This window comes from Corythoichthys intestinalis, unplaced genomic scaffold (assembly GCF_030265065.1).
Source record: "Corythoichthys intestinalis isolate RoL2023-P3 unplaced genomic scaffold, ASM3026506v1 HiC_scaffold_23, whole genome shotgun sequence".
Classification (NCBI taxonomy): Eukaryota; Metazoa; Chordata; class Actinopteri; order Syngnathiformes; family Syngnathidae; genus Corythoichthys; species Corythoichthys intestinalis.
In genome coordinates this window covers 5,206,027-5,234,001 of record NW_026651592.1, presented here as the reverse complement: position 1 = coordinate 5,234,001, position 27,975 = coordinate 5,206,027, and the positions used below count along the sequence as shown (strand labels likewise).

The following is a 27,975-nucleotide window of genomic DNA, read 5'->3' as shown; positions in this document are numbered from 1 at the left end:
GTCGCAAATATTGGCATCGGAGGTCTTGCATGATGACTTTCGGCGTTTTCCATCGGAATGGAAGTTTTTGTAGGTAAAATTAATCACCTTGGGAAGTCTCCATCCCTCATTTACCGCTTAATCAAGGGTCGGGTCGGGTCGAGTGGGCAGCAGCTTTAGCAGGGAAGCCAGGACTTCCCTCTCCCGAGCCACTTCAACATGCTCATCAGGTGGGAAACCAAGGCGTTCCTAGGCCAGCCGAGAGACATGGTCCCTCCAGCATGTCCTGGCTTGTCCCCGGGACCTCCCGCCGGTGGGACACGCACGGAACACCTCTCCAGGGAGGCATCCAAACCAGATGCCCAAGCCCCCTCAACTGGCTCCTTTCAACGCAGAGGAGCATCGGCTCGACACAGAGTCTCTCCCGGATGACCGAGCTTCTCAACCTACCCAAGAGTTAGCTTCTGTAGCTGGGGGTCGGACCACCAACGCCCCCGACTTTGGCTGCCGCCCAACTCCTTAGCTCATTCACTCCCAGCCATTTTCACCGGTGCAACCCCCTTCGCTCCGGCCGTTTTAGTGGATTTTGACTGATTTTGCAAGGCCCACAGAAAATTCTGTTCTATTGCTATATAAACATGGAACCCACCAAAAGATAGATTAGACTCTCTTCTTTCAGCAGGAAATAAAAGTTAGTTCATATCTTTTTCCATTCTTTAGAAATCCGCATTAGAAAATATCTTAGTTTGAGCAATTTTTATTGAGCTTTTTGTGAAAGCATACATGGTAAATGGCGTAATACTTATATAGCGCTTTTCCACCTTTCAAGGCGCTCAAAGCACTACACTACATCGCCATCTACCTATTGGTGACGCAGCACCAGGAGCAATGTGGGGTTCAGTATCTTGCTCAAGGATACTTAGGCAAGTTCATCAGGGCAGAGAATCGAACCCACAACCTCTGGGTTTGGGGACAACTACACTACCACTGAGCCCCGGCATCCCCACATACATTTCAAACATAACTTTGACTTTAACACAGCTATTTTTTTCTTTCGTTAGATCCCAAACATCTGAATGTTTTCTGTTTACAAAATACCATAAACAACAAGACAAATAGAGGTTTTGATAGAAAACAATTTATTTACACAAAACTAACAGAGATGACGCTGTTGTGGCCGCGACAGCAGGGGTGAACTTTTCCCTCATCGCCACCTGTCTCTGCTCAGTGAGCAGCACGGACTCAACAGCATCGTCCACTGCACAGGTGGTCCCAGTCGTTCTGCTTGGCCGTCCAGTGCCGTGCATCCCGGGCGTCCTCCCGGTTGTTTTGCTCGGTTGTCCGCCGCCTGGCATCCTGGACTTCCATTCGGTTGTCCTCCGCCGGCGCCCCGGCTGTTTGTTCCATTGCATCGGGTTGCTGGTCTTACCAAATGCGCTACTGCCCTCCAGTGGCCAGTTTTATTGCTTTACAATGGATTTTCAGCGTTGTGCTTTGGAGCTAAGTTGAATCAGAACCCAGAAATGTCTCTTGTGAAAAAAAAGACGTATAAATACGTCTTTGGGACACTGAAACAATTAAAAATAGAATGTATTTATATATTTTTGGGAGCAAATGAGTTAAGCACCCGACCCCTTTGGCCCCTCCTACAGCCTATGGAAAGGAGCACCCACGTTGCTTTTTTGGGCTGTGCCCAGCCAGGCCCCATGGGTACAGGCTCGGCCACCAGACGCTCACCTTTGAGCCCCACCTCCACGCCTGGCCCCAGACGGGGGCCCCAGTAACCCATGTCCGGGCGAGGGAAACTCGAGTCCAATCATGTTTTTCTTTGTTCTTGGGACCTGGCACTGCTAAACTTGCCATGATGCATGGGAACCAATCTACGATCCAAGTTTTTCGAGTCATCTTGTCAAGTCGAGTCTTGAGTTATTGCCTCAAAAGTCGAGTCGGGTCTCGAGTGTCGGACCCACCCAACTCAAGCGAGTCAAGTCCAAGGCCTTTTTTCTTCAAGTCCTAGTCAAGTTGCGAGTCATCGAATTTGCGACTCCAATCAACTCGAGTCCGAGTCCCGTAACTCGAGTCCAATTCTCTGCAAGTTTGTAATGAATTTATTTACAGTATTGTGTTTAAGATTGTCTTACTTGAACTATGCTGTAAGTCCACCCTTGCCGAACACGGTCTCTCGCCCAAACATTATGTCCGTTTTCTGCCAGTTTTTCAACAAGCTGGTTCTGGTTGGGTGTCAGCTTGACGTGGTTTAGGTCAAGTGGTGCGGGCTTGTAGCCGTTGCTCATGATATATCTAAGAAAAGGTTATACAGTATATAAGCTTCAAATACAGTATTTGAAACAACGGGCGAAACATGTAAGCCAACGTACGTCTTTGGTAGCTTGATTTTCTTGAGGTTTTCTTCCGCTTTCTCGTCACCCATGCCGACATGACAGCCCAGAGCCAGGAGAGTTCTTTTAGGGGAGCAAGTCAAGTCACTTTATGATTAGAGTGTAACTTAGAGTAGCTAATCGTAATCAAGAGAAATGATATTATTAGCCTTTTTTTTTATTTGTACTGTGACTGACATTATTTTCTGATGAACTAAAAGCAATTTTGAACATCAAACTGCCTTGCGATTTGCTGGCAACCAATTCAGGGTGTACCCAGACTTCTGCTTGTTGTTAGCTGTGATAAGCTCCAGCACCTCCGCGACCCTCGTGAGGATAAGCAGCATGGAAAAAGGAATGAATGAATGAACATCAAACTCACTTTAGAGTCTCTCCAGACATCTGCAGGTTGTAATTCCTCTCGGGTTCAGGGAGACTCTGGAAGTCCACCAAGCAGGGATGAAGTTTTTTGTTGTCGTCTCTGAACTGTGGACAGTGTCATGTCATAATTATGACAGTTTTTTGAAACCGCTGTCAAATAAAGTGTTACCGACATGATTTACAAATCCTTGTAACCTGTTGAATTTATGCTCGACTCAACTTAGTATGAGGTAAGCAAAAGTAGGGATGTCCTGATCCGATCACGTGATCGGAAATCGGGCCGATCGTACCATTTTTCAGGGGTTCGGAATTGGGTGAAAAGGATCGGGTTTTAGTAAAAAAATATATATTGATGTTTTTCTGCTTGATGCACATGCAGTGCCACACCCTCTCACCCTCCCTCCTGCTAAGGAGTGCGGCCAAACTGTCCAGCTTCCATTTGGTACTTAAAGTTAGCGATGAATGACAGGTTTGTAGCTTTGATCTTGCCAGAGAAGCTTGGTAGGTCTATGATAAGGCCCAAATCATCAATCCTCGTTAAACCTGTACAAATGTGCTGTGGCAACTCATTGTGTAGGTGTGAGGCTGTTCTTTGCAGCATGAGCGTCAAAGAGTGAGTGGACTCACTAAATTAAGCATTTAAAAAAGATGTATTTTTCAATGTTTTTCTTGTTTAAAAATAATTCACATTATGAAGGTGGCACAGTGGGACAGTAACATGTTTGGAACTGGAACCCTTTTGTTTCGTTATCGGATCGGGACTCGGTATCGGCAGATTCTTAAAATCGGGTGACTCTGACTCGGGTGCAAAAATATGCGATCAGGAGAATCCCTATGTGTAAGTGTGGGCGTGTCGGGTAAATTCAACTCTCACCGTTCCATAAGTCCATCCTTGCTCGATGCGGGTGATTGCCCAGAGCTCGTGAATATTCTCCGCTAGCTTTTCTCGGATTCTTTCAAGATGTGGTGGCAATACGATCTACAGAAATAAATGGGCAGTTTATTTAGGATCATCAAATATTTGAGTTTGTTTTTTGTTTTCCTTACCTGAACTGTGTCCACCGGACAAGGCGTAAAAGATGTATGGGTGAGCGACAGAGTAGGCCCTAACAGGTTCCGCACACCGCCAAAGTCGTGCTTGTACTCTTTGATTGGCTCGATGCGCATTCTTTCCCTGGGGAGCAGCGCTTCATAGCATGGTGCGTAGCCTGGTGGGGGCATGAACTTGAAGTCTCCGTGGCGACCCCCCAACAGGAAACGAGCTCTGGTGGAAATGGGATATCGGAATCTTTAATTTGAACGCTTTTTTGAAACAAGTGACAGTGTTTTTTGACACATTTGGGAGGGCACAAAAACTAATTTATACAGCTGTCACTACTTACTTGACACCAGCTGAGAAACTGATGACAGGGAAGAAGAGGGCATCTACGTTGAAGTTTTCAAACATGCCCTGAACCGGGTGTCCGTTGATGCGGAAGGAGATACTGGGCACGCTCAGATCCAGACAACAACTGACTACGTCGTCTGCGGCCAGAGTATGTGCGGAGGGTGAGGCCACCTGGCGTGCGACAGTACCTGGTCGGATGGAATACAATGGGTTAACTCCTCTATAGAGCACTCATTGAACTTATTGTCTGCCATTGACGGCACTAAACATCCAATCCATTTGGACCCTTGGACCAAATGGATTGGATGTCAAGCGCCGTCAGTGGCACCGAAAGATGAATAGTCACAGTCCTCCCAGTAATTTAAAATGGATTTTACATTTACATTTTTTACATTTATTGTTTTGTTGTTTTTTTTTTTTTTTCAAAAAAGAAAAAAAAAAGAAAAAAATACAGATGAGCTGTCCTGAGCCGATTGCTAGTCTCACTCTCGCTCTCTCCCTGCTCTTTGTTCGTCAGCACGTGCACTGGAGTTGCTTATTAACGTTAACGATGTTGACAAATGTTTGGGTTTGATCTTGCCAGAGCAGCGGACTTCAAAAGCCCCCATATAAACCGGTGTTCGGCCATTCCTTACTACGCGGCGAAACGTCCTACACAATGCTCAGGGCGCTTGCGCATGCATCCACACGCATGCGCACATTGGTTAGAAGCGGCGAGTACTCACTATTTTTGTTTTTATTTAGTTATTTAGAACCTTTTCACGGCCTCAAAGATACTTTTTGCATGTATTATCCTCTCATACTTTTAACCATTGTGTTTTTTTGTGTTAGCTTTGAAGCAATTGACCACATTAGCCATGTAGCGTATTTAAACCGTCCTTATTTGATATAACTACAACTAAGTATTTTCTGCAGGCATTTTTTTAGTAAGTTATTCCTGTATGCATCTAAACAAAACAAGTTTAGACCGCACGGTAGTACTTTAGGTGTCAAATTCAACTAATGTAGGACGTTTCGCCGATGTAGGATATTTTGGCAGAACACCGGAAGTGACCCTGACGTGGCCTAAAATGAAAATGACCCAATATCATCAAGCCACCTGGAAATGCCCTGCAATCAACAGGAAATGATCTGATACCAATAGGATGTGACCCGTAAATGCCCCAAAAGCAACAACAAGGCTAGCTTCATACCACGTCTTAATGCACAAATCAGATTTTTCTTATCTGGTTTTTTTTTGGGGCGTTCCCATTCAGACGGCCTTTTTCCATTAACCCCGTAAATGTTGTACGCATGCGCACTAACTAACTAACTAACTACAGTGGGGCAAATAAGTATTTAGTCAACCACTAATTGTGCAAGTTCTCCCACTTGAAAATATTAGAGGCCTGTAATTGTGAACATGGGTAAACCTTAACCATGAGGGACAGAATGTGGAAAAAAAAAGACAGAAAATCACATTGTTTGATTTTTAAAGAATTTATTTTCAAATCATGGTGGAAAATAAGTATTTGGTCAATACCAAAAGTTCATCTCAATACTTTGTTATGTACCCTTTGTTGGCAATAACGGAGGCCTAACGTTTTCTGTAACTCTTCACAAAGCTTTTCACACACTGTTGCTGGTATTTTGGCCCATTCTTCCATGCAGATCTCCTCTAGAGCAGTGATGTTTTGGGACTGTCGTTGGGCAACACGGACTTTCGACTCCCTCCACAGATTTTCTATGGGGTTGAGATCTGGAGACTGGCTAGGCCACTCCAGGACCTTGAAATGCTTCTTACGAAGCCACTCCTTTGTTGCCCTGGCTGTGTGTTTGGGATCATTGTCATGCTGAAAGACCCAGCCACGTCTCATCTTCAATGCCCTTGCTGATGGAAGGAGATATTCACTCAAAATCTCTCGATACATGGCCCCATTCATTCTTTCCTTTACACAGATCAGTCGTCCTGGTCCCTCTACAGAAAAACAGCCCCAAAGCATGATGTTTCCACCCCCATGCTTCACAGCGGGTATGGTGTTCTTCGGATGCAATTCAGTATTCCTTCTCCTCCAAACACGAGAACCTGTGTTTCTACCCAAATGTTTTATTTTGGTTTCATCTGACCATAACACATTCTCCCAGTCCTCTTCTGGATCATCCAAATGCTCTCTAGCGAACCGCAGACGGGCCTGGACGTGTACTTTCTTCAGCAGGGGGACACGTCTGGCAGTGCAGGATTTGAGTCCTTAGCGGCGCATTGTGTTACTGATAGTAGCCTTTGTTACTGTGGTCCCAGCTCTCTGTAGGTCATTCGCTAGGTCCCCCAGTGTGGTTCTGGGATTTTTGCTCACCGTCCTTGTTATAATTTTGACGCCACGCGGTGAGTGAGATCTTGCATGGAGAGACAGATCAAGGGAGATTATCAGTGGTCTTTTATGTCTTCCGTTTTCTAATAATTGCTCCCACAGTTGATTTCTTTACATCAAGTGTTTTACCTATTGCAGATTCAGTCTTCCCAGTCTGGTGCAGATCTACAATTTTGTGTCTGGTGTCCTTCGACAGCTCTTTGGTCTTGGCCATAGTGGAGTTTGGAGTATGACTGACTGAGATTGTGGACAGGTGTCTTTTATACCGATAATGAGTTAAAACAGGTGCTATTAATACAGGTAACGAGTGGAGCCTCGTTAGACCTCTGTAGAAGACGTTAGACCTCTTTGACAGCCAGAAATCTTGCTTCTTTGTAGGTGACCAAATACTTATTTTCCACTCTAATTTGGAAATACATTCTTTAAAAACCAAACAATGTGATTTTCTGTTTTTTTTCCACAATCGTCCCTCATGATTGAGGGTTACCCATGTTGACAATTACAGGCCTCTCTAATCTTTTCAAGTAGGAGAACGTGCACAATTGGTGGTTGACTAAATACTTATTTGGCCCACTGTAACTAACTAGTAACTGCGCACTAACTAACGCGCTGAGCAAACTGACCCGCATGTGCAGAAGCATCAAAACAAATAACTACACATGCTGGATGTACGTCATTCCAGGGTTATCATATTTTCATTTCCAAAAAGAGGATAGTCTTATATTAAAAGGTTATATGGATTGATAGAACACTGATTGATAGAACGCACTGTGCGTGCATAATGCAACCACATATGGTCAGTTTGCCCCGATTCTCGGCCATGTAAGCAATCTTGAAATACTGCTCATTTGGAGTACAGATGACAAACCAAGCATTCTCAGGCTTATCCCTTTTTCACCCTCATTTTATTAATTTTTTTATATGATAGCTGTGAAGCCCGCCTCTTCTCTAAAAGCCAAGTTCAAGCTATGCGCTAACGCTAATGCATAGCTCCTTCTCTGTCGTTGCACCCGGTCTTTTTCGCTCTTTGCTGACGTAATTGCGGCCTGCATTCCGATTTGGGAGACTTGACAGTTCAAACTGCCGCGACATTCTAGAAAAATGTGGCCCAGATCGGATTTGAACCACATTCGAAAGTGACCTAGATTGGATTTGTAATGGTCGACTTTTATGCGACCTGTCACATTGAGACTGTCAAGTTAATGCCTCACTCGAATCGGGAAAAACACGAAAAAAATCGGATTTGTGCATTAAGACCTGCTGTATGAACCTAGCCGAAGTGACTTGATGACAACCAGTGGTGACCAGGGAATGTAACCCAAAAGAAAATCAATAAAAAGTCCAAAAGTATTGTAATTTGTTTCATGATGAAGCATACACTGCCCTCTGGTGGCAGTGTTTGATTTGGCTGGACTGTTGGCTTGTATGAAGCAGACTCAGACGTCTGACATGGATAAATGATAGCTGCGCTCTAGTTTGGCCCACACAAGGCTGTAAGTTGTTTCAGCTAATAAATGTTTGTGTATCCATTTGTAATTAAGTTTACAGCCACAGTTTGTGGAGTTACGTGTGAGCGATTTTCTACGAGAATTGTTAATAGTTTAGCCATTTTTTAGCCAATAGTGTAGTTTTAGCCAATAGAACCAAATTTAACTTTCAAATGCTTTGATAAAAAATCGGATTTTTGCATTAAGACCTGCTGTATGAACCTAGCCGAAGTGACTTGATGACAACCAGTGGTGACCAGGGAATGTAACTCAAAAAAAAAAAAAAAAAAATCAAAAATCCAAAAGTATTGTATTTTGTTTCATGATGGAGCATACACTGCCCTCTGGTGGCAGTGTTTGATTTGGCTGGACTGTTGGCTTGTATGAAGCAGACTCAGACGTCTGACAAGGATAAATGATAGCTGCGCTCTAGTTTGGCCCACACAAGGCTGTAAGTTGTTTCAGCTAATAAATGTTTGTGTATCCATTTGTAATTAAGTTTACAGCCACAGTTTGTGGAGTTACGTGTGAGCGATTTTCTACGAGAATTGTTAATAGTTTAGCCATTTTTTTAGCCAACAGTGTAGTTTTAGCCAATAGAACAAAATTTAACTTTCAAATGCTGTGATAAAAAATCGGATTTGTGCATTAAGACCTGCTGTATGAACCTAGCCGAAGTGACTTGATGACAACCAGTGGTGACCAGGGAATGTAACCCAAAAAAAAGAAAATCAATAAAAAGTTCAAAAGTATTGTATTTTGTTTCATGATGAAGCATACACTGCCCTCTGGTGGCAGTGTTTGATTTGGCTGGACTGTTGGCTTGTATGAAGCAGACTCAGACGTCTGACATGGATAAATGATAGATGCGCTCTAGTTTGGCCCACACAAGGCTGTAAGTTGTTTCAGCTAATAAATGTTTGTGTATCCATTTGTAATTAAGTTTACAGCCACAGTTTGTGGAGTTACGTGTGAGCGATTTTCTACGAGAATTGTTGATAGTTTAGCCAATTTTTAGCCAATAGTGTAGTTTTAGCCAATAGAACAAAATTTAACTTTCAAATGCTGTGATGAAAAAGTCTTTTTGTTTTTCCTGTTGAACGGGTGAACCGAACCTGTACCGAACCGCGACCCCCGTACCGATGTACGTACCGAACCGTGACTTGCGTGTACGCTTACACCACTAATGTACATATATATAAATACAGATCAGTCCCCGCGTACGCTGGCGACCAGGGGTCGCGTTAACCGGATATTTTCCGTCGTTGACCGGTTTTTTAAAACGGTGACGGAAAAAGCTGAAGTCCGTCCGTCATTTTGACAGGTTGCAATTCACACCCCAGACCACAGGGTGGCGAGTTAGCATATTAATTAGCTATTGTCTCTCTTAATGCATGACGTCGTTGGCTCTTCTGTCAGAATATTGTAGCGTCACCGGGGTCTGGCGGCGGCACCGTGATTGACACATCAACGCGAGGTTCTTATTGGTGCACCCGGTGTGCCAGTGCGTCATCCAATTGATGGACAAGATTGCCACCTGTGTATAGACCCCAATCACATGACGTCACAAATCCGCCCCCCTGACTGGAGCCGCCATATCGTCATGTTTACACATTACCGCTACGTACATGCCTCCTATTACGGCGTGTTTTTCTGCTCGTTAATATTAATAATCAAAATGGTGAAGGCGTGTGTGGCGGTTGGTTGCTGTAACAGAGAAGATAGACGGAGAGACTTGAAGTTCTACCGTATTCTGAGTGACGTTGGTGATTGGGATCTATATTGTTGCCTCTTTTTCTTTGGGGGCGGAGTTGTTGGCGGTAAGCAGAGTAAAAAGGGAGAAAAATACCACGACTTCCGTGTCTAATTTTTCGCCGCCAAGCAAGCGTTACAATACTAATTAAAAATGAATAAAAACTAAACTATTGAATATGTCATCATTATCATTTTAAAAATTTAAGTGACGGGTAAAAATAGACTATGACCGGATTTTTATGACCCTGTCAGTCAAAATGACAGACAACGAAAATGTCTAGCGCAACCTCTGCTGGCGACGCAACCAAAAAAATCCAAAAGTATTGTATTTTGTTTCATGATGGAGCATACACTGCCCTCTGGTGGCAGCGTTGGGTCTGGCTGGACTGTCGCCTTATGACTGAGGAGCAGACTCTCACATGGATAAAGGACAGCTGTGCTCTGATTTGGCCCACATGAGGCTGTAAGTTGTTTCAGCTAATATGTTTGTGTATGCATTTGTAAGTTTACAGCTACAGTTTGTGGTGTTATGCGTGGGCGATTTTCTATGAGAATTGTAAATACGTTAGCATTCGTATTTAAACTTGCGGACTTTTGTTAAGCAAATTAGGCTAATTGAATCTACTAAATTTACATATTGATCAGACTAGATGGACATTTGAACACCAATTGTTTTGTGTCAAGTGTTTTATTGTTAAAATGTGAGTAATTTTGAACATAAGTGTACATACTATGTGTGTATATGTGTTACAGCTTTACAAATGGTAAAAAGTGAAGGAAACAAACGAAAAGTCGAAATCACTTAAGTCGAGTACGTCGTAACCCGGGGACTACCTGTAATGCAGAATTGCAGTCTTTGGGGCCGTTTACATGGTGACTCTCCGAGAATACATAAAAATTTCAAATTTGCATTTATATGGGCCCGTCTCCATTCGAACAATGTCGCAATTCCGCATGAAAACGATGTAGTATTCATGCCAAGCCCTAGGGGGTAGTACAGATTTACAAGGCGACAGCGAATTATGCACTTTGACCCCACCAAGCTCAACTCGGAAAAAAATATGCCCACCCACTTTTCATTTGTTCAAAAAGGCACAAAAAGGGAAACATTCAACATATTTTATTTAAAGATATTATTAAAACAGTTAATTAAAGCCGACATTCCGTCATATTTGCTGTTTTTAATGGTTAGTAGCACCGCTGCGGACGCCCAGTGTGACATGTATGAGTGCTGACGTTATCGGCGCGGTCTCGCGCCGCAGGAGCCTTTGATATACATGCGGAGCAAGCCCGCCTCGATCCCCCGCAATCGAATTCTTCCACTTTGGAGGCAGAATTCAGAATTTTTCGTCTTCGCCGACACCATGTGCACGCGAGGCCATTCCGCTACTCAGTCATTGCGTCTTTACGTCGCAGAGTCGCCATGTAAACTGCCCCTTTGATGCCAGTGATCTCACCTGACCATAAATGGAGGCCGTCAAAGCCGTACGAATAGAGGTCGTCGCCAACGCCGTTGCCTCCCCAGCCCTCGCCGCCTCCAGGGTAGGGGCTGTAGCCTTCAGTCATGGCCCAGCCCACACGTAGGTGTGACGCCTGCGCTGTCACAAAGGGTTCCACGTAGTCCACCATCATCTCGTAGTACCACTTTTTGTACTGTGTGGAGCCCTCGCAGGTACCCAAGAAAATGTTTGGCCGGACGCTACGCATACAACAATCTTCGTAACTATCAGAAGTTCTGGAGAGCGGAAAAGTGGTAACTGTATGAGTACCTGGTCACATAATTAACAATGTTGGTTTGCAGTAGTAAGTCGCGAGCCGGAAGGAGGTTCTCAGTGATGCGGTTCTGATTGGACCTCACAGCGACACCGTTACACACGCAGAGAGAGCGGAGAACATCGAGAACCTTCAAAAAGTAGGGATGGGTAAAATATCATTTTCAGGGTGGGGATATTTAATCGCCAAAACTCACCTTGTGGTTCCGTCCATGTTTGTCCAGGAGAGAGATGATGGATTTAATGTGGTTCTCTTGGATGATGTTTAGAACCTCGGGGCTTTCAATGAGCACACAGTACAGAACCTCCAGAATACCTAGGCGTGAAGTTACAAAAAACATTTTTTTTGGGGGTTGAAAAAAATCCTTCTATATAAATGATCATTTGATACCTGATGAGGCCTCCAAACGGTCCAGTTTGCTGACCAGCCAGTCCAGGTTGTCGCAAAACAAGGCGCAGTTGGAGCGGTTGCCCCTGATTAATGAAGCTTTTAAAAAGAGGGGAAAAAATTATGTCGACTCCATCACTTTTTGTTGTTACAAGTGTGTCCTACCCAGCAACTCGTAGAGGAGGTTGACAATCTCCTTCCAAGACTCTGCTGCTTCCTCGCCTGCGAATTCGGAAAAGTGCGCCGCCGTGTTGTACACGTTGAGTCGGTCGATGCATTCCAACACGATGGTGATCATTCCCTGACACGGAAAATCAGTTTTACTTTAGCGCTTCAGTGCATTACGAAATGTGAGTGTTATAACTTTTACTAAATACGAAGTTACTTTACGTTTAGCAGCCGTTATTTTTTTCAAATGACGTGCTATTGATTAGGGATTGGACGATACACTTAAACTCACCTTGATTTGCCAGGGTCACGAAACGATACGTCACAATATGATATCAGTAAATTAAATAAATATGTAACTTATTTTTGTTTCAGTTTCACATGCAAATGCAGTACAGACGACAGTATAAAGCGGCCACAAAAGGCAATGTCATCTCACATTTTGTGGATTTTGAGCTGTGAATGATTGTTATCTTGAGCAAGTGAAATACTTTCCTCCGAAAAAGAAGCTGTTTAAAGCCAAACACTGTGGGAAAGCTATTATTTCTAAAGTAAAAACGAATAACAAATGATCCCTATAGCACTTGTTGCATTTTGTTCATATTGACTAATCCGAATAGTGGTAGCCGCCATTACTGGGGTGTTAACACACCTCAGCTGTTGCTAGGGTTGCCAACTCACTGGAAAAAAAAAAAAAAAAAAGGGGAAACCTCATTGGTGGAGCCGGCCTGATAACTGTCACCTTTTGTTTTTTGTTTTTTTTTGTATGTGAAAAGTGTTTATTTTATTATTATCATTATTTTATAAATACAGTAAATGTCATAATATTTTTACTCAAACCTGAATTTGGTGCATATTTGAGTGGTATAAGCACATTAAAAAACAATTATTGGCAATGTATCTTTAATACTTTTTAAAAAGTGCAAACATTAACTGGGGTGCATTCAAAGTCCCCTAAGTAATAACAGTTTTACAAATGATCACTGCAAATATAATGTGAAAATGCAAACGAAATTGATAAGACACAAATATATATTACAAATAGTCAAAATAAAGAACAAAAAAAGAACAAGAAAACAAAGGATCATCATTTTTTGAAAAAGCTTTTTACTAAAGCTTTAATCAAACTTCTTATCTCCCACACTATTTCGTCTTCCGATATCTTAATGACAACCCACCGTGCCTCGACCAATGAGATGTGTGGGATTGTCATTGTTCTGTCAGCTCATTGGTCAGAAAATAGGAGAGGCGGGGGTATGCGTTGAAAAGCATCATACCAGTATTCGTTCGTTCTACTAATAAAACACTATTTTCGATTTTCATAACAGTACAGGACAGAGCGCGTCCCTTGTAAGCTTAATACGGGACGTATACTTCTGATTCTGAATACGCGACGATTCCATTTTGCAATTGACGGTTGGCAACTCTAGCATCTATGGGGGAACAGCCCAGCAATGGCGAACAGTACAGGACAGAGCGCGTCCCTTGTAAGCTTAATACGGGACGTATACTTCTGATTCTGAATACGCGACGATTCCATTTTGCAGTTGACGGTTGGCAACTCTAGCATCTATGGGGGAACACCCCAGCAATGGCGGATGGTTTACTTCCGGTCAGTTTGCTCGGATTAGTCAATAGTAACACAAGCCCATTCATATCATTTTCCTAAATAAATAGCCATAGAATTTTCAACACTGTTGGCCTCTTGGGCTTCAAGACCACTTGATAGCATCATAAAGCAAATGAACCACCATGAAGCTTTGCACTATTTGGCTGCAAAGCTTCAAAAAGCTTCATTTGACCATCACTGCCCATTGCAATCTTTCACTTCCATGGAAGAGACAGACAACCTGTGCTGCCACCTGCTGTCATCACTGTTGTCAAACAACAAGCCTCACGCCTCCTAGCATACATTGCAGCGCTAAAGTTGTAAATAAATTTCAAACTTCATGTTCTGTGCTGATTTTTCTTCAGTTACTGTTCCAGTTGTCTCATTAATTGCTAAATATGGTATTTAGTTTGTTGTTATGTAATCATTTTAATTTCGTTTTAGAACTGAGTTGAAATGACCTTTGATTTGATGACCTGCTATTACTTCATTGATTTTGAAGTAGGTGGAAGCCAGTTCATCTACTTACACTATTGGTGGGGAATGACCCTGTCTCATGAACGCTCAAATTGACTGGTGACTACTCAACGTACAACTGCTAGGTCAGTAAATTGATTTGACTATATTTATGGGCAATGTTGCTCTATTCACATGGCCATGTATCTAGTTTATATACAGTGGGGCAAATAAGTATTTAGTCAAACACCAATTGTGCAAGTTCTCCTAGTTGAAAAGATTAGAGAGGCCTGTAATTGTCAACATGGGTAAACCTCAATGAGAGACAGAATGTGGAAAAAAAAAACAGAAAATCACATTGTTTGATTTTTAAAGAATTTATTTCCAAATTAGAGTGGAAAATAAGTATTTGGTCACCTACAAACAAGCAAGATTTCTGGCTGTTAAAGAGGTCTGACTTCTTCTAAGCAGGTCAAACTAGGTCTAACGAGGATCCACTCGTTACCTGTATTAATGGCACCTGTTTTAACACATTATCGGTATAAAAGACACCTATCCAAAATCTCAGTCAGTCACACTCCAAACTCCACTATTGCCAAGACCAAAGAGCTGCCGAAGGACACCAGAGACAAAATTGTAGACCTGCACCAGGCTGGGAAGACAATCTGCAATAAGTAAAACGCTTGGTGTAAAGAAATCAACTGTGGGAGCAATTATTAGAAAATGGAAGACATACAAGACCACTGATAATCTCCCTCGATCTGGGGCTCCATGCAAGAGCTCACCCCGTGGCGTCAAAATGCTATCAAGAACGGTGAGCAAAAATCCCAGAACCACACGGGGGGACCTAGTGAATGACCTACAGAGAGCTGGGACCACAGTAACAAAGGCTACTAACAGTAACACAATGCGCCGCCAGGGACTCAAATCCTGCACTACCAGACGTGTGCCCCTGCTGAAGAAAGTACACCTCCATGCCCGTCTGCAGTTCGCTAGAGAGCATTTGGATGATCCAGAAGAGGAATGGGAGAATGTGTTATGGTCAGATGAAACTAAAATAGAACTTTTTGGTAGAAACACAGGTTCTCATGTTTGGAGGAGAAAGAATACTGAATTGCATCCGAAGAACACCATGCCAACTGTGAAGCATGGGGGTGGAAACATCACGCTTTGGGGCTGTTTTTCTGCAAAGGGACCAGGACGACTGATCTGTGTAAAGGAAAGAATGAATGGGGCCATGTATCGAGAGATTTTGAGTGAAAATCTCCTTCCATCAGCAAGGACATTGAAGATGAGACGTGGCTTGGTTTTCAGCATGACAATGATCCCAAACACACAGCCAGGACAACAAAGGAGTGGCTTGGTAAGAAGCATTTCAAGGTCCTGGAGTGGCCTAGCCAGTTCAACCCCATAGAAAATCTGTGGAGGGAGGTGAAAGTCCGTGTTGCCCAACGACAGCCCCAAAACATCACTGGTCTAGAGGAGATCTGCATGGAGAAATGGGCCAAAATACCAGCAACAGTGTGTGAAAAGCTTGTGAGAGTTACAGAAAACGTTTGGCCTCTGTTATTGCCAACAAAGGGTACATAACAAATTATTGAGATGAACTTTTGGTATTGACCAAATACTTATTTTCCACCATGATTTGCAAATAAATTCTTTAAAAATCAAACAATATTATTTTCAGTTTTTTTTTCCACATTCTGTCTCTCATGGTTGAGGTTTACCCATGTTGATAATTACAGGCCTCTGCAATATTTTCAAGTGGGAGAACTTGCACAATTAGTGGTTGACTAAATACTTATTTGCCCCACTGCATATGTATCGCAGCAGTTTTCGTCAACACTGACAATAACGAAAATATTTTGTCTACAAGCCATTTTTTCATGATGTCGATGTGACGAGCTAAAAACATTGCTTGGGAGACTAGAATATAACGAGATGAAAACAACACTGTATCACTGTACCCATTCTTTCAAATGATATTTTGTCCAAAATCTAGTATTGGTACCATACTGTTACCATTATTTTTGAGGTTGTCATACCTCCTCTTGAAAGAGATTCTGCCGATTCCGGAGGGATCGCAGTTTGGTCTGCTTCTCCTCATGTTCCAGCTCCTCCTCGGGAGGGCGAAAGTAGAAAATAAGATCCTGCAAGGACAGGATAACGCCCTCCAGAGGAAGCGACACAGGCCCCGGCGATTTGTTTTTCCCGCTCAGAGAGTCCAAACCCCTAAGAAGGCAAATGAAATTTAGATTCTTGAGTCAAATCAAGCCTAATATATTTCTCATACTTGATGAACTGCCTGAAGAGACCCATGGTGCTATAAATCATACGAGCGGCTTGAGACTCCTCTGTCTGGGAGCGGGACACAGTGAGGGCATCATCCATATGGCCTTCTTGGTGCAGGATGACCTGGAAGTTAAAACGACATCATTCAATAAGCAATACTTTTTGGTATCAAATGTGTTGTCAAAGAAGCACACCTTCCTCTTCATCATTCCAAGACGAGCAGCTTTGGCGTCCAGCGCGGCGTACGTGAGCCACAGGCCTGTGGAAACGTGTTGTACGAAGCACATGGACTCTCCGTACTTAATTTCCGGGATGCCCATCCCTTCTACATCTCGCTTGTGAGCCACGTCCACCTTCTCCTGCTCGGAGGTGGGAAAAAAGCGGGAAAAGACATTAAACAAAGAGGTAAGGTACTCAAAGAATTTAAAATTTGGGACTTTGAAGTGAAATTTCAGGATGAAATTCCAAAGTGTGAAAAAAAATCATGTCAGACCTTTGACGCACGGAAGCAGAAAGCAGACATTTTGGTGTTAGCTTTGTCCGAGTCCACTACCAACAAGCCCTTTTCCTCATCCAGACCCAGGTAACGCCCTGTGGTGATATGGCGGATGCGGAATGCTTGCCCCCACTTAAAATGGCTGCCACTCCAACTGTGGGAAGTGGACGATAAACATGATGTCTTTTTAGAATAAAACAAATTAAGTTGTGACTTACAATTATCAACTGCATCATCAACGACATCATCTGTTTATCTGTTATTACCTGATGCGCAAAGGCTCCAACCTCCACAAGGAACGAGCCTGGCTGCAAACTGCACCGCCTTCGTAGTGAGCCATTCTGGTGAACCCAATGCACATATACAATAGTAAGGAAATGACAGAAAATTAAGATAACACTATGACTAAACAGTTGTTGCATTTCATAGCTTAAAACTAGCAAAAAAATACCCTCTTGTTTTTACAATGGTAGCTTAATAAACAATGCAGCTTCGAGACTAAATATTTCATTCATTCATTCATTGTCATCATCATCGGTATCATTGACAATCATTGACAATTACAAAATGTGATATGATTTGCCCGAAGGAAGAAAGAACCGAAGAAGAAGACAAAGGCAGACGGTAGGAAGCATATGCTTATCAGCTTCCCGTCCCCCCATACAGCTAAATACGCACAATCAGACATGGTACAGTTACATACATCACATGGCTACAAACTGTACAATAACACAATCAACAATGTGGATTTACAATAACTCAGCGTCCAGTCAAGCAGCTCCATTGTGGTTGTTGACACAGCAGTCTCGTGCAGTGATCTGAGTTTCAGGGCGTACAAGGTTATGGCTTTGTCATTGTCCCTGACATTCTAGCATCTATTTGTTGTGGGAACATTTTGTTGTGGCTATGTGTGTGGCAAAAGTGTTATGTCTTATCACAGCTGGTGTGAGTAGCGACTCAAAATGATTTTCTTATAAGTCTCTTTAAAGGGTACATTCCTAAGGTGTAAATGGTAGCAACAATTACCGCACACAAAGATCACTGTAACAGTTTCATCAGACATGAATGTATGAGGAAAATCAAACAACATGTTGTACATACAGGGTGACCCAAAAAAAAGTTTACACTCAGTTGACTGCTTGTTTAAAAGCCATTGAAACATATCTAAATAGGTTGTCATGCTTAAAGAGCATATGACACGGGAAAAAAAGTCTTAAATGGCATTATTATGTGAATTAGAATCATATTTTGAGACGATTCGACTATATACAACAATTTAGCAAAGAGCAGATGACGAGAAATTAGTCTTTTAATCTGCCGGTTAGCCACGCCTACCATTATAGGGCTTTAGCGTCCCCAACAGGTGGATGACGTCAGCGGTAGACTGGGCTCGTCGGTTTTACTATTCAGCCCATTGAGGGGGAATTATTCAGAACGAGGAAAACGCGACAAAGAGAGCCGCAAAATGTCATTGTTTCAGTCTCTCTACTCCAATATTTTAACATGATATTCTTTTTATCCAAGTATTTTCCCCCAATAGCTATATAAATGGCTTGAGAAGGACCAGTAAGCCCGTCGAGGGGGAACTATTCACAACGAGGAAAACACGACGAAGAGAGCGACAAAATGTCATTGCTTCTGTCTCTTTACTTCAATATTTTTACAGGATATTCTTTTTATCCAAGTATTTTCCCCAATAGCGATATAAATGGCTTGAGAAGGACCAGTCAGCCTGTCGAGGGGGAACTATTCACAAAGAGGAAAACGCGACGAAGAGAGCGGCAAAATGTCATTGTTTCTGTCTCTTTACTTCAATATTTTTACAGGATATTCTTTTTATCCAAGTATTTTCCCTAATTGCTAAATAAATGGCATGGTCATGACAAATAACAGTCTTGTGCTGAATGGAATATGAAATAATAAAAATGCATTTATTCAGGACGACATGGCAAAATTACTCCATAATGGTCAAAACTGTCGACTTCACCTTTACTATCGCACCTCCCGAACGATATTTTATGACACCTAAATCGGACATATGTCATTTCCCTTCCCCGGCTTCGGAGAATGTAAACAAACCAGAAGGCGTGACAGCTAGCCGACATGCTAACCCGAACCGAGTGATGTTTCAAAGTCTTCGAAGCGCAAAATCACACATAACTATCCTAGATTATTTGACATGACGACCCGATTGTCGATTGCCTTCGCGGATCGGCAAACCGCCTGGCGGAGAGCAATTTGCAGTTTGTTCCCCGGAGGAGGGTGGCTGGAGTTGTTGTGCAGCTAACGTGCTGCTGCTAATGAGCATTAGGAGAGCTTTTTACATGCCTATCAATCGTCAAACGTAAGCAGTCCTTCATTTAAAAGAAGTTTGTAGTGTTTACTTTGTAATCGCTGTATTCGTATTTGACATAACACAAAACAAGATGTTTACTCACTTCCTCGTAAGTCCAATGGTCCCACAGTAAATATCCACGGTGAATGGGAACCTTTTGAAACTCCAAAAAGGCGCATACGCCTCTCCCTCATACAGAAGGATTTTTCTGCAGCCGTTTGGCTGGCGTGATGCGAAAAATAAACGTATTAATCCGCAAAATCAGCTGAATCCTTCGTCCTCATACACAACAGTACACTGTAGCGTGAAGAGGACGTCTTCTACCGTACACGTCACAGCACCCTCCTCCTCAATGCAAGACCGAAGCCGGAAGTCACTCATTTTCATGGCGCGGGATTCAAAAAACTAAATAAAAATAGCGATCACTTCCACACACATCCAAGCGGCCCATATCATTCAGGGGCATAAAATACCGCGTGTATTATGAAATAAACATGCTTTTTCGTGTCACAGGCACTTTAAGTGCTTCATTAAGGTCACTCAATGCAGCTGGTAATCTTTCGTCTCTACAATTCCTGTGCTTCTGCTGAAAATGAAGAAAACTTTAGCTGTACTTGAATTGCTGCGTGCCGGTCTGACACCTACTGAGATTGCAGCAAATCTGAGAATATCCAGATGTGCAGTCTACAAAGTTAAAAAGAAGCTGAAAGATACTGGAACAGCCTCATGAAAACCTGGGTCTGGAAGTGCCGATCTGTGCGGACCAAAAAGTTGATTGACAAGGTGATATGTGGCCACCCCAGAGTCCAGATCTCAATCCCCTGGATTATAGCATATGGGCAACTGTGGAGGACAGTGCCTGTAAGAAGCCACAAGCGTCTGTGGCAGCCTTGGAGAGGTCCATTGTTAGATCTTGGGAAAAGATGACAGCATCCTACATAAAGAAGACCTGTCAAGCGTTCCGCAGGCGCCTGGAGGCTGTTGTGACACTTAAGGGAGGACACATTAAAAAATAGAGTGTACTGTACATGTTCTTTACAATAATGTGTAATTTGTGATTAAATTCTAATTCTAAACTGAATAAACATGGCATTTAAGTTGTATTATGGCAGTGTAAACTTCTTTTTGGGTCACCCTGTATTTTATCACAAGATTATTGTCTACACAACAAAAGACATGCTTATTATTTGTTTTAAACAGTATCTTTTCCATATACTCAGTAAGCTGGACATTTGAATCAGGAGCTCGGTAGATGCCCGATTAATTTGTGCCATGTTATATCCGTGCAAATTAAAGTCAGTGCCTTTGTTATCTTTAGTAAATAATCCTTAATGTGTTCAAAATTCTTGTAGAGACTCCTGCCATTGATAAATTTCAGCTTACCGTCCACATCCACGGAGTTGTTATACTGGTCCGCTGTGTTGTATTTACAGTTATCCAACATGCTATTGTAGAAGTTGTGGTCCGGATCAAGCTAATCATTTGGGTCATCATAGCACTCTTCAATCTGTTCATCCAGTTTTAATCGAAGTGTGGTTTCAGATGTCATCATTAATTTTCGAGTGGAGTCAGCTCGTCAAGACTCCTTATAGCTTTAATCTTCATATCTTGCATCTTGATCAGGTTCCTGCAATCCGAGACCCAGGTGTTGGCTATTTTCCCAGGTTTCTTGAGTTGACGTGCTTTTCTTGCAATTTCGGCATTTCGGCGAGTCAAGTTGTCATTGAAAAAAATCTTCGACCCTTTCAGGTGGCAGCACTGGTTAAGCAGGGCAGTATTGGTCTTGTGGTCTGCCAGCTGAAGCAGCTAATATACACTGCTGGCCAAAAGTATTGGCACCCTTTGCAAAATCATATGATGTTTCTGTAATTTGTGTAATCAACAGCGCCTGTTACTTAGCTGTGGCACATAACAGGTGATGACAATAACTAAATCACAAATGCAGCCAGTTAAAATGGATTAAAGTTGACTCAACCTCTGTCCTGTGTCCTTGTGTGTACCACATTGAGCATGAAGAAAAGAGAAGATCAAAGAACTGTCTGAGGACTTAAGAAGAAAAAATGTGTGGCAGCATGGGCAATCTCAAGGCGACAAGTCCATCGCCAAAGACCTGAATGTTCCTGTTTCTACTGTGCGCAGTGTCATCAATGAGTGAAAGCCCATAGCGCTGTGGCTAACCTCCCTAGATGTGGACGGAAAAAAAAAGTTGACGAGAGATTTCAACAAAAGATGGTGCGGATGGTGGATAAAGAACATCGACTAACATCCAAACAAGTTCAAGCTGTCCTGCAGTCCGAGGGTACAACAGTGTCAACCCGTACCCGTCGGCGTCTGAATGAAAAGGGACTCTATGGTAGGATACCTAGGTAGACCCCACTTCTAATCCAGAAGCATAAAAAAGCCAGGTGGGACTTTACCAAAACTTTCCTGAGAAAGTCAAAAACATTTTGGAAGAATGTTCTCTGCTCAGATGAGACAAAAGTAGAGCTTTTTGGGAGAAAGCATCAACATAGAGTTTACAGGGGAAAAAAACGAGGCCTTCAAAGAAAAGAACACTGTCCCCACAGTCAAACATGGCGGAGGTTCCCTTATGTTTTGGGGTTGCTTTGCTTCCTCCGGCACTGGACTGCTTGACCGTGTGCATGGCATTATGAAGTCTGAAAACTACCAACAATTTTTGCAGCATAATGTAGGGCCCAATGTGCGAAAGCTGGGTCTCCACAGAGGTCATGGGCCTTCCAGCAGGAGAATGACCCAAAACACACTTCAAAAAGCACTAGAAAATGCTTTGAGAGAAAGCACTGGAGACTTCTACAGTGGCCAGACCTGAATCCCATAGAACACCTGTGGAGAGATTTGAGAATGGCAGTTTGGAGATGGCACCCTTCAAATCTCAGAGACGAGGAGCAGTTGGCCAAAGAAGAATGGTCTAAAATTCCTGTAGAGCATTGTAAGAATCTCACTGATGGATACCGAAAGCGGTTGTTCGCGGTTATTTTGTCTAAAGGTTGTGCTACCAAGTGTTAGGCTGAGGGTGCTAATACTTTTGTCTGGCTCATTTTTGGAGTTTTGTGTAAAATGATAATGATTTAACTTTTTTTTCATTCTCTTTTATGTTTTTTTCTTTGCAAGTAAATGAATGAAGATATTACTACCAAAGCATTTGTAATTGCAATCATTTTCTGGGAGAAACTGAGCATTATCTGACAGAATTGCAGGGGTGCCAGTACTTTTGGCCAGCAGTGTACACATTTTTACAGGCTATAAGGCATCATGTTTGGTTTAATCATTTGGTTGCTCAGAGCATCATAGTGACATATGTAGTTTACAGGAGCAAAATGTGAATTAAAGGGGTAAAATCTGTGCTTGCACTCGTGCTTCTTTTTTCTTTATTCGCAACCAATTATTTTTACGCGCAAATGCAAGCAAAAAGCTTGCACGATATAGCCCTGTTATATCACTCAAGTAGGTACCTAATTAATTCAGTTTTGACTACAATTATTTTTATATTATAATAATAATTTAAAAAATCAATTTTCACAAACAAATGTTTCATTTGTGAGGACTCAGGAGAAGGAGGAAATGCGGGGATGCGATGCGTGGTTGCTTTTTGTGTGATCACGTTTGTGACGATGCCGGTGCATATATGCGTAATGATAACAAATTAAAGCCTGTCTTTTGTAACGAATTCTCCCAGTTAAACAAGACTGTAAGATGGATATTCAATAAAAATGTATATCTTTTATATTTGCGTGTCGGTTCTAACAGGCGGATAGTGGATTTGACATTTATTTTAATCTCATCGTGTTGGCAGAAAAAGAACGCACATTTTCTCAATGTTTAAATAGTCTACATATTTTTATGATCATTGTAAATGCATTTACTCAACGAAATAACGCTGGAAAAGTTTGTTAAATATATTTCTCGTATGAAACCAAAGCGCCACATTCGTTTTAGGGCTGTCAAAATGATCGCGTTAACGGGCGGTAATTCATTTTTTAAATTAATCACGTTAAAATACGCAATTAGATGCAATTAACACACATGCCCCGCTCAAACAGATTAAAATGACAGCACAGTGCAATGTTACTTGTGTTTTTTGGAGTTTTGTCGCCCTCTGCTGGCGCTTGGGTGCAACTGATTTTATGGGCTTCATCACCCATGAGCATTGTGTAATTATTGACATCAACAATGGTGGGCTACTAGTTTATTTTTTGTTTGAAAATTTTACAAATTTTATTAAAACGGAAATATTAAGAGGGGTTTTAATATAAAATTTCTATAACTTGTACTAACATTTATCTTTTAAGAACTACAATTCTTTCTATGCATGGATCACTTTAACAGAATGTTAATAATGTTAATGCCATCTTGTTGATTTATTGTTATAATAAACAAATACAGTACTTATGTACCGTATGTTGAATGTATATATCCATCTTGTGTCTTTTCATTCCAACAATAATTTACAGAAAAACATGGCATATTTTATAGATGGTTTGAATTGCGATTAATTAATTTTTAAGATGTAATTAACTCGATTTAAAATTTTAATCGTTTGACAGCTCTAATTCGTTTACATTCAGCGAAGCTGACACAGGTTTCCGTATAGCACCTTCAACAATGAATTTGAATCCTTTCCATATCCCACTCCGACCGCAGATATTTGCTTTTCAATTCCCCTGTCTTTAGTTTGTTTTTCACTCCTATAGCTGCGAAAAGGAAATACCAGGATGCTCGCGGAGGGCGCCGCAGGGCGCTGGGAGTGAAAGATTGAAAAGAGAGCCACTGTGTTCACGTGCGCAGGCATGCACAGCGCCTTGTCTGTTTTATCCAAATTATTTATTTTATTTAACATCCGTACATCGTTTTAGTATAAACATATGAATATATATTTTTAAAAAGTTAGCGAGAAGTCGGCCCGACCCGGCCGTAAATAATCACACATAAGTCGCTCCAGAGTATAAGACGCACCCTCTGCCAAACTGTGAAAAAAAAAAATAGCGAAATATAGTCCGAAAAATACGGTGATTAAAACTTTGGACCAAAATGTATTTTGTGCCTTGCTCTTCTAACCTGCGCTTTTCCTCTCCTTCTTCTGGTGTGGCAATGGTCAGACACTCATCCATGTGACCGTGGAACAGCCGGAGCACGTGACCGCCCGTCAGGAATCCTGAAAATACAAGAACCAGGTCACACACTCACGTCTATCGAACAGTACGAAGTGATTTATTCCAATTTCTTTTGTGTTTGGAAGGGCTGTCAAAATTATCGCGTTAACGGGCGGTAATTACTTTTTACTTTTTTACATTAATCACGTTAAAATATTTGACGCAATTAACGCACATGCCCCGCGCAAACAGATTAAAATATTTTTGGTGTTTGGCGCCCTCTGCTGGCGTTTGGGTTCAACTGATTTTATGGGTTAGTACCATGAGTGAGCATGGTGTAATTATTGACATCAACAATAGCTAGCTACTAGTTTATTTTTTGTTTGAAAATTTTACAAATTTTAATAAAACGAAAACATTAAGAGGGGTTTTAATATAAAATTTTTATAACTTGTACTAACATTTATATCTTAAAGTGATCCTCTAACTTAAATACATGTAGGCTCTAATAAACCACAATTGTTCTCTCAAAAATATGTTGTTAGAAACACATAAAATGTTAAATCAATGGCAATATTTTATAATATTTAGTCCATATTTTGACCCTTAGTTGGCGCCATGGTTTGCAGGCTCGCAGTGATGACGTCATTGGGATCTTTCCAAATGTGTAGCGTGTTCAACAATTGCTTATTGCTGCCTAAACTCGCGAAGTAAAATGCCACAATGTGCTGCTTTTGGATGCAATTTCCAGTCAAATGGAAACAAGGGGAGTAAAGTGAGTGGTCAAGGTGGAATTATTATTTTTAGTAAATAAATGTGCATAAGTGGAAGCTTCTCCCCCTTTTTGGTCCCTGTATGCACGTATCCTACCCACCACGCGTTACAACTGGTGCCCGAACACTTTTCCTGGATCCTCAGACAAGTAAGGGATCAGTCTATTTTCTGGATCCGACGGTCTCACCGCGTCTGCAATATTGGTTTCGGATCTGTTTTTTTTTTTTTTTTTTTTGATTCGTCGGTCCCACAGCGGCTTTTCTGACCAGTCTATTTTGTGGAATCGACGGCTTGATTGCGGCTGCGACAGTGCCATGGGATCGGTTTAATTCCTGGATCTTCGAGTGAGTAAAAAACGCGGATTTGGATTACTATTGCTATCTTTTTTGTTGACAATTCTTCGTGGGAGTTTTCCCCAAATCATACTAAATAAATAAAGCACAATGGCACGCTACAGTGATGACAGTGACTCTGACGTGGACCTCACAACAATGTTGGAGTTCGTCAGGGAACGCGTGTTTGCGTACTGCTGAGCTCCCGAGTGAAGAGTGGTCAAGGTGGAAATATTATTTTTTGTCAATAAATGTGCATAGTGGAAGCTTCTCCCCTTTTTGGTACTTTTATACATGTATCCTAGCTACCACGCGTTACAATGTACAAGACATGGATTACACAAGGTGTGCTCTTTGGCCTGTACTGTATGTAAAGCACACGACAGCTCTGGGAGCTAACAATCTACATAATTATATTGAGATAAGTTTGAAAACGCAATATGCTTACCTTGAATATCTGCTAATAAAACCGGACAGCATACACTCTCACTCCCAACCGGAGTTCCCAACAGCACTCTCTCACATCTACAGTTTTTCCCAACTTTTGTCTTATCAGGTATTTGCTGCACGCATTTTTCCCTGAAGCTCGTCTTGTGAACGACCGACAGTGCTGTCCTGCTCTTCACTTTTCAGATCTGGTTCAAATAGGAAGGGTAGAACTGACGACATGTTGGGAAAGCTAACGAGTGACACGCTGGAATTTCAGAAACGGGACCAGTGACGTCACACACTGCGACGTAACAAGAATGGCGACCTATCACTTAAAATAATTTTACAAACTTTATTAAAACAAAAACTTTAAGAGGGCTTTTAATATCAAATTATTATAACTCATACTAACATTTATCTTTTAAAAATTACTTGTCTTAAAAATAGAGGATCCCTTTAAGAACTACACGTCTTTCTATCCATAAATCGCTTTAAGAGAATGTTAATAATGTTAATGCCATCTTGTTGATTTATTGTTATAATAAACAAATACAGTACTTATGTACCGTATGGTGAATGTATATATTGGTCTTGTGTCTTATCTTTCCATTCCAACAATAATTTACAGAAAAATATGACATATTTTATAGATCCTTTGAATTGTGATTAATTACGATTAATTAATTTTTAAGCTGTAATTAACTCGATTAAAAATTTTAATCGTTTGACAGCCCTAGTGTTTAGGTTTCGTACCTTCAGCTAGTTCACATCCTGAGCTAATAGGATTCATATTCCACAGAGTCTGCATGAAGGAGGCGTCCACCATCAGATCTCCACTGGCGTAGGACAAGTGCTATGGGAGGAAAATGATGGGTCAGTTTTGGGCAAAATAGTGATGAAAATAGTGCTTGGAGTATTCTTACCAGGTATCTCTCAGAGGACACGCTGACAAGGATGAGGTCGTCACCGACTCTGACCTTTTCACCTTCTGACCTCTGCTTGGAGGCAGGATGAATAGTCCACCAACACGCCTCGCCTGGAGGGACGAGAACACTGAGTCTCGGGGAGTTTTTAGCAACTAGCACAAAAAGCACAAAAGTTTACCAGTAGAATCTTCTTGCAACCCCACGTCGAAGGCCAGCTTGTCTGTGAGCGAGCGAGATGTGGTCAAACAGCTCAGGTACTGGAGAAAAAGTCTAAAGTCAGAATTTTTAACTTTGAAACAAACCTGCTGTTGAACTCACCATGCCTGAGTGGTTGTGCCTGAGGAGGATGGCGTGGCCGTACAACAAGGTGCGATGGCCGCCACCTTGCGACGACTGGCAAAGTACAAGAAACAACATTTAGAAATGAGTACAGCTATGCCTAGAGCTTAACAGAAGTGATTAAATTTCACTATTTTATTTCATTTTTAGAAGATTACTGTTTCTAAACCACTGTAATGTATCCGTGTTTATCCATCTATACAAGCAACATATGATGACAGGCAAAACAACGAATGTGCTGACACTATAAAGTTAAAGAGTAAATGAACCTATATACTTACCTTGTTGGCATTCATAAAACAATTATAGTTTTGATTTCAAATAAAATAAATACATTGTGGGACAGAAGTATTTGCACCCCTAATGATTTTGCAAGTTCACCCACTTAAAAAATACAGTGGGGCAAATAAGTATTTAGTCAACCACCAATTGTGCAAGTTCTCCTACTTGAAAAGATTAGAGAAGCCTGTAATTGTCAACATGGGTAAACCTCAACCATAAAAGAATGTGGGAAAAAAAAAAAAAGAAAATGACATTGTTTGATTTTTACAGAATTTTATTTCCAAATTACTGTGGAAAATAAGTATTTGGTCACCTACAAACAAGCAAGATTTCTGGATGTCAAAGAGGTTTAACTTCTTCTAACGAGGTCTAACGAGGTTCCACTCGTTACCTGTATTAATGGCACCTGTTTTAACTCATTATCGGTATAAAAGACACCTGTCCACAACCTCAGTCAGTCACACTCCAAACTCCACTATGGCCAAGACCAAAGAGCTGTCGAAGGACACCAGAGACAAAATCGTAGACCTGCACCAGACTGGGAAGACAAT

The 27,975-nt window shown here is 41.8% G+C and overlaps 1 protein-coding gene across 1 annotated transcript in view; it reads right to left on the bottom strand.

Moving 5' to 3' along the window:
• Nucleotides 1-27,975, bottom strand: part of LOC130911111 (ryanodine receptor 1-like) — a 218,439-nt gene that overhangs the window by 137,967 nt on the left and 52,497 nt on the right. The window contains exons 6-26 of the mRNA XM_057828826.1: nucleotides 27,122-27,196; nucleotides 26,982-27,060; nucleotides 26,801-26,913; nucleotides 26,631-26,730; nucleotides 24,308-24,404; nucleotides 17,163-17,237; nucleotides 16,894-17,050; nucleotides 16,595-16,759; nucleotides 16,402-16,523; nucleotides 16,154-16,340; nucleotides 12,041-12,176; nucleotides 11,879-11,974; nucleotides 11,685-11,803; nucleotides 11,485-11,618; nucleotides 11,173-11,414; nucleotides 4,121-4,313; nucleotides 3,786-4,002; nucleotides 3,613-3,717; nucleotides 2,740-2,843; nucleotides 2,358-2,441; nucleotides 2,121-2,280 (exon numbers count right to left, since the gene is read on the bottom strand). Coding sequence (XP_057684809.1) covers nucleotides 2,121-2,280; nucleotides 2,358-2,441; nucleotides 2,740-2,843; nucleotides 3,613-3,717; nucleotides 3,786-4,002; nucleotides 4,121-4,313; nucleotides 11,173-11,414; nucleotides 11,485-11,618; nucleotides 11,685-11,803; nucleotides 11,879-11,974; nucleotides 12,041-12,176; nucleotides 16,154-16,340; nucleotides 16,402-16,523; nucleotides 16,595-16,759; nucleotides 16,894-17,050; nucleotides 17,163-17,237; nucleotides 24,308-24,404; nucleotides 26,631-26,730; nucleotides 26,801-26,913; nucleotides 26,982-27,060; nucleotides 27,122-27,196 — 2,760 coding nt within the window. The remainder of the gene's footprint in view (nucleotides 1-2,120; nucleotides 2,281-2,357; nucleotides 2,442-2,739; nucleotides 2,844-3,612; nucleotides 3,718-3,785; nucleotides 4,003-4,120; nucleotides 4,314-11,172; nucleotides 11,415-11,484; nucleotides 11,619-11,684; nucleotides 11,804-11,878; nucleotides 11,975-12,040; nucleotides 12,177-16,153; nucleotides 16,341-16,401; nucleotides 16,524-16,594; nucleotides 16,760-16,893; nucleotides 17,051-17,162; nucleotides 17,238-24,307; nucleotides 24,405-26,630; nucleotides 26,731-26,800; nucleotides 26,914-26,981; nucleotides 27,061-27,121; nucleotides 27,197-27,975) is intronic.